The sequence below is a fragment of the Eptatretus burgeri genome, chromosome 2 (assembly GCF_056783735.1).
Source record: "Eptatretus burgeri isolate ZD-2024b chromosome 2, Ebu_testis_v1, whole genome shotgun sequence".
Lineage (NCBI taxonomy): Eukaryota > Metazoa > Chordata > Myxini > Myxiniformes > Myxinidae > Eptatretus > Eptatretus burgeri.
The window spans coordinates 153,086,951-153,097,424 of NC_140962.1; the positions used below are offsets into that span (position 1 = coordinate 153,086,951).

The window sequence follows — 10,474 nt, forward strand, 5'->3', positions numbered from 1 at the left end:
CAGCATCACCGACAACGACCAAACACTTTACGTCGCGGAATTCACATTTCCTCCATTATTTGTACTTCAACGTACGATGCACATTTAAAAACGATTTCAACGTTTCCTTTTCCGGTCACGCCAATTGTGGTTGCTCGGCAACGGCAACACGTCTGAGTTCCCTTTCAAGGAACTTCGAGACACGGGAGATCTCGAGGCCCATCCGCCAATCAAGCCTACTCTAGGATTGCAACCTAAGGTTGTTTGTCCGTGCTCCGTCCTTGTGGGGTGGAGTGGGGTGAAGTGGGGTGGAGTGGGGTGAAGTGGGGTGGTGTGGGGTGAAGTGGGGTGGTGTGGGGTGAAGTGGGGTGGTGTGGGGTGAAGTGGGGTGGTGTGGGGTGAAGTGGGGTGGGGTGGAGTGGGGTGAAGTGGGGTGGGGTGGAGGGGTGAAGTGGGGTGGAGGGGGTGAAGTGGGGTGGGGTGGAGGGGGTGAAGTGGGGTGGGGTGGAGGGGGTGAAGTGGGGTGGGGTGGAGGGGTGAAGTGGGGTGGTGTGGAGGGGGTGCGATGGAGTGGAGTGGAGTGGTGTGTGGTGGGGTGGTGTGGAGTGGTGTGGGGTGGGGTGGGGTGGAGTGGGGTGGAGTGGTGTGGGGTGGAGTGGGGTGGGGTGGAGGGGTGAAGTGGGGTGGGGTGGAGGGGTGAAGTGGGGTGGGGTGGAGGGGGTGAAGTGGGGTGGGGTGGAGGGGGTGAAGTGGGGTGGGGTGGAGGGGGTGAAGTGGGGTGGTGTGGAGGGGAGTGCGATGGAGTGGAGTGGAGTGGTGTGTGGTGGGGTGGTGTGGAGTGGTGTGGGGTGGAGTGGGGTGGGGTGGAGTGGGGTGGAGTGGTGTGGGGTGGAGTGGGGTGGGGTGGAGTGGGGTGGGGTGGAGGGAGTGAAGTGGGGTGGGGTGGAGGGGGTGAAGTGGGGTGGGGTGGAGGGGGTGAAGTGGGGTGGTGTGGTGTGGAGTGGGGTTGGGTGGTGTGGAGTGGAGTGGAGTGGGGTGGTGTGGAGTGGGGTGGTGTGGAGTGAAGTGGAGTGGGGTGGAGTAGAGTGGTGGGTGGAGTGGGATGGTGTGGAGTAGAGTGGAGTGGGGTGGAGTTGAGTCGAGTGGAGTAGAGTGGAGTGGTGTGGGGTGGAGTAGAGTAGAGTGGGGTGGTGTGGAGTGAAGTGGAGTGGGGTGGAGTGGAGTGGTGGGTGGAGTGGTGTGGGGTGGAGTGGGGTGGTGTGGGGTGGGGTGGAGGGGGTGAAGTGGGGTGGGGTGGAGGGGGGTGAAGTGGGGTGGTGTGGTGTGGAGTGCGATGGAGTGGAGTGGAGTGGAGTGGAGTGGGGTGGAGTGGTGTGTGGTGGGGTGGAGTGGGGTTGGGTGGTGTGGAGTGGTGTGGGGTGGAGTGGAGTGGGGTGGGGTGGAGTAGAGTGGTGGGGGAGTGGGGTGGTGTGGAGTGGAGTAGAGTAGAGTAGAGTGGAGTGGGGTGGAGTCGAGTGGTGTGGAGTGGTGTGGTGTGGAGTGGAGTGGGGTGGAGTAGAGTAGAGTGGAGTGGGGTGGAGTAGAGTGGAGTGGTGTGGAGTGGAGTAGAGTGGAGTGGGGTGGAGTAGAGTGGAGTGGGGTGGAGTAGAGTGGAGTGGGGTGGCTTACCGGGGATAGGAAAGATCATGGTTTTGGATGCGGGATGATAGATGGTGGCGAACAGCCGTCTAGAAGACCTGGAGGGGAGAGAGAGAATGAAGAGAATGTGGAAGTTGATTCCACAGGTGGGAAAAAGAGGAAACGAATGAGTGGAGGTGAGCAACGATTCTGGATTGTCCTAGTTTCACCAGAAGGGGGTTGATGGTGGACCACATGTGCCCTGCAGAAACCTGGGGGTGGGGGGAGACTGCATCGAGAGGGCAGAGGGTGCAAGACCAAGACCTTACCCACCCTCTCAGTAACAACCAATGCATTCTTCCTCTTTATTTTCACAAGGCTTATTTTGCAAAATCTTGTCTCTCTGAAACTCAGTTAATCCAGTCTCCTCGTACCGACAGCTCCATTTCCATACCTTCAACTGAAAACATTTTTAATCACCCCACCCCACTCCACCCCACCCCACCCCACCCACCCCACCCCACCCCACCCCACCCCACACCACCCCACCCCACCCCACCCCACCCCACTCCACCCCACCCATGAAGTCTGTCATTGTATATACTCTCTGGGACTCTTGAGAAATAAATTTTGCAGAGGTTGCGTGCACACGACAATCGATTCCACTTCACGTACATTCATGGTGTCAACCCAGTCCATGTCAGCACCCCTCGCCCACCCCCCCATGTCCCACCCCTTCTCAGCTTTCCCCTAATCCTGTCCCCTCTCGGATTTCCCCCGTCCCTCCCCCTCTCAGTTTCTCCCCCCTCTCCCCTTTCCCTACTGGCTTCCACCCGCACCACACCCTCCGAGCTTCCCACCCCACTCCCTTTTCTTGCTCATTTCCACATTCCTGCATCCCACCAGCAGTTCCTCCTCCCATGTTCCTCACTGTGTGGACCTCAAACATTCGAGGTCTTCATGCCAATTTGACAGATCTCTCAATCCAGGCTGCGGCTGACAAACAGGACATCTTCAGTTTAACAAAATCCTTCCTCCAACAGGAAGTCCCCAACTCCGAGTGTCTCTCCCTGGCCATAATTGTCTCCTTTGATTTGATAGGCGTATACCCTGCCCTCGCAGCATCAAGAGATTAAAAATTAATTATTAGATAGATATTTTGTCCACTGATTACATCCAAAACCAAAGGTGCATTGGGGGGGGGGTGGGGGTATGTTTTCACCCGTTTGTCTATTTGCCTGTGAGCAGAATATCTCAAAACAGAATATCCCGATCCGAGAATTTTAAAAAAATTATTTAAGTGATTCTTCAAAGAAAACGACATGTAGCATGATTTATCGTTATTTCAAAAACGTTGCGGACGAGTTGGGGATGTGCAAGCCGATTAGATTTCGGTGGTCTGGATTTCGGTGAAGGCCTGCTCTGACTTTACTAAGCTTTCATCACAATTTGGACATTAAATTTTGCTTGTTGCTTCCAGTTTTTTTTGTTTTTTTTCCAACTCATAAAATTGGACTCGTTGTCGCCACTTGTTGTTGCGTGGAAATAATGGCGGAGGGAAACTTGCTGGATTTGGAACATCCTTCGATTGTACGCCGCTACTTCGATGAAGGCATTCGCCATGAGGGTCATCCAAATCGCAGTCTTCGATCGCAGAAATTGCTGCATCCGACTCCTCGTGAATCATACCACCAAGCATCTGTGTGTAAAATTACAAATTGTTGCTGGTATAATAAGGTATATAATGTGAGGATGATGCGTTCCGAAATGCGAGAAACTCCATATTTTCAAAACCATCCGCCATTTTGATACGATACAGCACAACAATGCACTGATACAGATATGACACAGATTTTCCGTGAATTACTCCGAGACCAAGGACCATCGATGGATAGGATGGGAAACTCCTATTGCGCATGTTTGAGCCAAATTAGAATTGTTTCCCATTTATTAGATGTCCCACGAGGAACCGGATTACATGACATTTCAATGCCTATTCCAGAGAATATCAAAAAACAAAGTCGAATAAATAGCATTTATTATAGAAATATATACATTTGAGTGTTTGCAATCAGACAGTCATACAAAAATATGCATCAATGAGATAGATGTACTGATGGAAAAAGAATATTGGGATACATATCGAGATATTTAGTGTCTGTGGTGTTGATCTTTTGCAGAAGATGTGAACATCTCCATTCGAAAATGCACAGCACAGAGACACTGGAAACGAAAACATAAAACTTTTCAGTTTTTCACACAATGTCTGTCTGCATTGTTGCTCTCAGGTAAATGTACAACTTCAAGAATCAGCAGTTTTTTTTCTAAAAAGTTTTAGAGTATTTTTTTTTTAAATGATGAACAAGGATGATCACACAAATAGCAGGGAAAAAATAAATAAATAAATAAATAAATAACTGACAAGACAAAAATAACCAGCAGCCCAAAGAGAAGGGCCGTCTGAATGCAATGAGGACACAACATTCAAAGTCGCGAGAAATGGAATCTCCCATCCAAAACGAAGCGTGCTTGGAGGCAGATAGAATGCTTCACTCGAGGTCCAGAGAAATGGGGTCCTCGAGGTCCTCCGGGTCACGTTCACGAAGAGTTGCCCGCCTGGGAGCTAAAAAGGAACAGGCTAAATGCATTGAAATGAAGAATGCTGCTTTCAATTACAGGAAAGATATACTGTACGTTATATGATGCACAACCTATAATATCCATTGGAGAGAAAAAAAAAAGTCAAAAGTTTGTTCTTAATGGAATTGAAAAGATCAATGGAAAGGTCAAATGGCAAGGTGCATCGTAATCCACTTCAAGGCCCTCCCTGAACTGCCAAAGTCTTTCCTGCTTGGAGAAATGAGGGATTCGAAACATTTCTTGTGCAATATACAGAAATACAATTCTTATTTTCAAATGGCTTCCTTTGGTTCAAATTAAATATGCTTACCGGGATACATGCCAACTTTCATGGTTCAGAGGGCAGGTTTTACCTTCGTGCTGGCTCATCGTTTTATCTTCCAAATGAAGAACACAAGTTTCTTAAAATATATTTTATGCGACATCATGAAAGTCAAACTGAGCAACGATGAAGCAACATACTTGGTATCCATCCATCCATCCATTGGGACCATACTCTGTGCAGAGCATTGGTGCTGCTAAAGAAGTCTCCTTGGCTATTTGGCACAATGCTGGACGGATCGCCACTCCGACGCAGGATAGCAGCAAGCTGGCACTCATTTTGCCGACCTCGGGAGGACGACAGGCAGAGTCAACCCCACCTGGTATTAATTCAACAGCCGAATGGGATTTGAACTCAGAATCCTCAGATCCCAAGCCCACCACCCAAACCATTAAGCCAACACCAGGTATATATTTGGTACCAAGCCCCCATATTGTCCTGATTTTACAAGAAATGCTGCGTGAAAGTGAAAAGCATCAAAATGTTCAAAACCGCAATAGAACAAATAACTTTTGAAGACGTGAAAGCAGTCAAAGCAGGCAAAACACCTGTTGGAGAACTTGAGCGGCAATTCAATGCCCCACTTTCAAATGGAGTTGCCATCTGTCATGACGTGGCCAAGAATTTCAAAAGAGACAGTTCTGCAACAAAGAACCAACCAACTTCAGCGGACAGCATGAACACGGAGCTTGCGACTCTCTGCAACATCCACTCGTGTTCTGGCAAGGTGAAGATGGTTTCAACTTACAAGTTTGTCATTTTTCAAATTGATCCAACCACCGACAATGTCACTGAAAATACGATTTCTGCAATGGATTTCTATGCACGCGGGATGACATTGCAAGCCAATCAATCGAACAATCTGCTTCGACGTCGACAGCATTTCCATCAGTTTGTGGTGGATATTGATGCAAAAATGGAAAGTGAACGGTTGCTTTTCATTTGTTGTTTTTGAACCAAAAGGATAATGTTTTTTTTCTTTTCTTTTTAGTTGTTGTTGTCGATGATGGGAATACACACGTTGGCCAAATGATAATTCTACCATCTTTATTCACCGAGGGACCGCGTTACATGCATGAACCAACTCAAGATGCCATGACCTATGTTCGACCACATCTCTTCATTACCTTTTGCATGCATCCCTAAATGCAAGGCTCGACATTAATGGTTGCCTGGGAAACCCCAAAATTTGGTGTCGGGAAAGCAAACCATTGACTTGGTTGCCTGGTCGGGCAACCTCATTGTGGTGCCTTGAACATTCATATTGATAATGTTGAACGCGTATGTACAGAACGACCTCCTGGATCGATAATAAAAGTTTAGAGCAATGTGGTGTGTGTGTGTGTGTGTGTGTGTGTGTGTGTGTGTGTGTGTGTGTGTGTGTGTGTGTGTGTGTGTGTGTGTGTGTGTGTGTGTGTGTGTGTGTGTGTGAGAATTGTGTGTGCCTGATGGTTGTATTCCCCGATATCGTTCTGGACAAATAAACCACAATAAAACCCTTCATGTTTGTGAGGGTTACAGTTCCTGGAAAACGCCACAAATATCAAATCTGTGATTTCCAAAACTAAAGGCCTGTGGTAAAAATTGGCGTTTGTGTGCAAGGCTCATACAGAGAAGCATGGGTTGGTTCCTGGTTCCCAAGAATAAACACATTGCAGTACCAATGAAACATACCTTTCATGAAGATATGATGAGAATGATGATGGTGTTGGAGGGATTCGTGGTGTTCAGAAGGATGAGGGTTCCTCTTGAAGATCATTGAGTGAGAACCCCACAGAGGATGTGGAGAGGTGAGAAGAACTTGGGGTGGTGTTGCCCGACACCGCAGCGGAAGTGGTGTTGCCCGAGACCGCAGTGGAAGTGGTGTTGCCCGAGACCGCAGCGGAAGTGGTGTTGCCCGAGACCACAGTGGAAGTGGTGTTGCCCGACACCGCAGCGGAAGTGGTGTTGCCCGAGACCGCAGTGGAAGAGGTGTTGCCCGAGACCACAGCGGAAGAGGTGTTGCCAGAGACCGCAATGGAAGAGGTGTTGCCCGACACCACAGTGGAAGAGGTGTTGCCTGAGACCGCAGCGGAAGAGGTGTTGCCCGAGACCACAGCGGAAGAGGTGTTGCCTGAGACCACAGCGGAAGAGGTGTTGCCCGACACCACAGCGGAAGTGGTGTTGCCCGAGACCGCAGCGGAAGAGGTGTTGCCCGACACCACAGCGGAAGAGGTGTTGCCTGAGACCGCAGCGGAAGAGGTGTTGCCCGAGCCCACAGCGGAAGAGGTGTTGCCCGAGACCACAGCGGAAGAGGTGTTGCCTGACACCGCAGCGGAAGTGGTGTTGCCTGAGACCGCATCGGAAGAGGTGTTGCCCGACACCGCAGCGAAAGTGGTGTTGCCTGAGACCGCAGCGGAAGAGGTGTTGCCCGAGACCACAGCGGAAGAGGTGTTGCCCAAGACCACAGCGGAAGAGGTGTTGCCTGACACCGCAGCGGAAATGGTGTTGCCTGAGACCGCAGCGGAAGAGGTGTTGCCCAAGACCACAGCGGAAGAGGTGTTGCCTGACACCGCAGCGGAAATGGTGTTGCCTGAGACCGCAGCGGAAGAGGTGTTGCCCGACACCGTAGTGGAGGAGGCATTGCCCGACACCGCAGCGGAAGAGGTGTTGCCCGACACCCAGGGCCGGCGACAGACTATTTTGCGCCCTCAAGGCCAGCTACTTGCATCCTCCCCCAAAAAATTGCCAACTTAGATTTTTAAAAACAGATGTTTTGTGGAAGAAATAAAAAACACAAAACTTGAAACTGCTAAATTTCTTTTGCCACAATATTTTGCCTAAAGTCAAACAGAGAAACAAACAAAAAACAGACAAACACAGTTAAAAACATCTCATAAAAGTTTCAATTTCAGACACATCAAAATCTCACTTTACATGCCTTTTCCTTTGCAAATTTACCAGTTATGAACTCCAACCTATGACGAACAATGAAATATTATATTTTCCTTTTATTATGTGTTTTATTTAAAAAAAAAATTTGCATAAAACTGTGACCCTTAAAGGTCAGTAATGCACACCTCTGAGGTCAGCGCCCGAGGCGGCTGCCTCGTTGGCCTTATGGTAGCGCCGGCCCTGCCGACACCGCAGTGAAAGAGGTGTTGCCCGAGACCGCAACGGAAGAGGTGTTACTCGAGACCGCAACGGAAGAGGTGTTGCCGGAGACCGCAGCGGAAGAGGTGTTGCTCGAGACCGCAGCGGAAGAGGTGTTGCCCGAGACCGCAACGGAAGAGGTGTTGCTCGAGACCGCAACGGAAGAGGTGTTGCCCGAGATCGCAACGGAAGAGGGGTTGCCCGAGACCGCAACGAAGAGGTGTTGCCCAAGACTGCAGCGGAAGAGGTGTTGCCTGAGACCGCAGCGGAAGAGGTGTTGCCGAAGACCGCAGCGGGAGAGGTGTTGCCAGAGACAGCAGCGGAAGACGTGTTGCTCGAGACCCCAGTGGAAGAGGTGTCGCTCGAGACCGCAACCAAAGAGGTTTTGTCTGAGACTGGATGAGAAAAACTCGTGATGGGCACCTGATTTGCTTTTTTCTGAAGGTCTTTGTAGACTTTCTTATAGGGATGGATCAAATCCTCCACCTCTCTTTTGAATTTAATGCTCCTTGCCATAAAGGGGTCTACCTCAAAAACTCGATCAGAAAGAGCTTTTGCAAGTTGCAGAATCTCAGACAATGATTTCAAATTGAACTGAGGCTTTACGACCGCCTCTTCACCGTCCTCATCACTCTCACTGGACTTGAGCTCCTCTGGCTGCTCTTCTGTCACCTCCTCGGTGTGGGACTTGATAATCACTTCCTTCATCTCTGTGGACTCCAGATATTCAAATCCCTTCTCTCCAACATCGCATGCAATTTTCGCAATCCTCACTTCATCATCAACAGAGGGGAAACCATCAAATTCATTCACTACCTCCTTCCACAACTTCCCCCAACAGGCATTGATAGTTGATTGCTTGACCTCCTTGAGCGAATACTTGATGTTGGTAATGCAGTCGGCGATGTTGTAATCCTTCCAACTCCGGCTGATTTTCAGTGTGGGATCACTTTTCATCACACGTAAAATATGACGGAAAGTGCGTCTGGTGTAGTACGTTTTGAAGGCTGCTATCACACCTTGGTTCAAGGGCTGCAGGAGAGTAGTTGTGTTGGGAGGCAGGAAAAGAACCTCCACATTTGGATGTGCAAATTGGATGTTCTCCGGGTGACTGGGTGCATTGTCGAGGATGAGGAGGACTTTGAAGGCTAACGATTTGGAGGCCAGGTACTTTTGCACTTCGTGGACGAAGCAGTTGAGGAACCAGTCCATGAAAACTGTTGCTGTGACACAGGCCCCTCTGTTTGATGGCCAAAAAACAGGCAAGTCGTTCTTGTTTTTTCCCTTTAACACACGGGGGTTCAACGCACGGTACAGCAACATGGGCTTAACCATGAAGTCCCCCGATGCATTGGCGCAGAGGAGTAGGGTCAACCGATCCCGAGCTGCCTTAAAGCCGGGAGGCAATCTTTCCTCCTTGGAGAGGAACTTTCTGGAAGGCATCCTCTTCCAGAACAAGCCAGTCTCATCCGCATTAAACACCTGTTCTGGCCTGTAACCCTTCTCCTCTACAATCTTCTTTAGCTGTGGAGGAAAATTCTGTGCTGCTTCGTGGTCTGTAGATGCCGATTCCACCACAAATTTCATGTTATGCAGGCCGTACCGCTTTTTGAAATTTTCAAACCAGCCCTTACTGGCAAGAAAGGAACTGCTACTACTGCCTTCACCACCAGCGGCCTTCATTCGATGTTCGTACAAGCGTTTGGCTTCCTCGCGTATGATTGAGCCACTCAGGGGAACTTGCTTTTGTGTCTGGTCTTCTATCCACAGATTCAAGGTTTTCTCCATTTTTTCCAAGTTTGGATCACGTGTTATAAATGACACTTTTGCACTTTTAGGAATGCTTGCAGCCACACTCGCCCTTATGCCCACTTCATTTTTCTTTATTGAGCGTACGGTGGACTCGTTGATGCCATAATGTCGACCCACCGATGCCACACTCTCCCCTCCAGCCAATCTGTCCAATAACTCCACCTTTTGGCTCAAAGACATCACTTTTTTCTGCCTCTTTCCATTAGATTCACTACCAGCACTCGCTTTCAGCTTGGAGGTCATGATTAAGGGCAATCATTTCAAAAGAACAGCACAATTACCCCCATGTTGAGGATACCCTTACCATTGTGATTTCGCTCAACAAACATTAACATTCAATATATTTCCTTTTCATGGCTTTCTGATATCATACAGTGAGGGTGGATGTATATGAAACACTTAACGAAGAGAGAAACAAGTGTAATTTGTGGGTGTTTCCAGTTGGAAAACAAATGATCATGTACAGAGTATGGGACATGAATGGCACACACAATCAACATAGAAAAAAGTCCATGATAAAACTTATCGAAGGTTTTGATCACTACATACAAGATAAGGCAAGGTGTGTGTGTGTGTGTGTGTGTGTGTGTGTGTGTGTGTGTGTGTGTGTGTGTGTGTGTGTGTGTGTGTGTGTGTGTGTGTGTGCGCGTGCGTGTGCATGCATTTAAATATCGTAGAAATAAATAAATAAAAACGGCTGGGCCAATTTCTACCAAATTTTGCATACGTGCTAGTGATACCCAGAGCTGTGGTCATGGCACAATCCCTCCACACACACACACACACACACACACACACACACACACACACACACACACACACACACACACACACACACACACACAGTAGTGGAAGTGGTTTACTGACACTTGCTTGAGCAAAATGAGTGCCAGCATGCTGGTATCCTGTGTCAATGTTGAGTTTGGTGTGTGTGTATGTATATGTGTATGTGTATGTGTATGTGTATGTGTA

At 49.0% G+C, this 10,474-nt stretch overlaps 1 protein-coding gene and 1 long non-coding RNA gene across 3 annotated transcripts in view; one reads left to right on the forward strand and one right to left on the reverse strand.

Annotated features, from left to right (window-relative positions):
- The first annotated feature begins 137 nt into the window (after positions 1 to 137).
- Positions 138 to 10,474, forward strand: part of LOC147033591 (uncharacterized) — a 45,669-nt gene continuing 35,332 nt past the window's right edge. For both annotated transcript variants that reach the window (XR_015051697.1, XR_015051696.1), the window contains exons 1-3: positions 138 to 238; positions 1,689 to 1,793; positions 3,777 to 3,884. This is a non-coding gene — a long non-coding RNA (uncharacterized LOC147033591). The remainder of the gene's footprint in view (positions 239 to 1,688; positions 1,794 to 3,776; positions 3,885 to 10,474) is intronic.
- Positions 3,937 to 7,181, reverse strand: LOC147033592 (uncharacterized). Its single transcript, XM_085857016.1, has 2 exons — positions 6,233 to 7,181; positions 3,937 to 4,219 (listed from the first exon to the last, which is right to left on the reverse strand). The coding sequence occupies exons 1-2, from the start codon at positions 7,179 to 7,181 to the stop codon at positions 4,146 to 4,148; spliced, it is 1,023 nt and encodes a 340-aa protein (XP_085713142.1). The 3' UTR covers positions 3,937 to 4,145.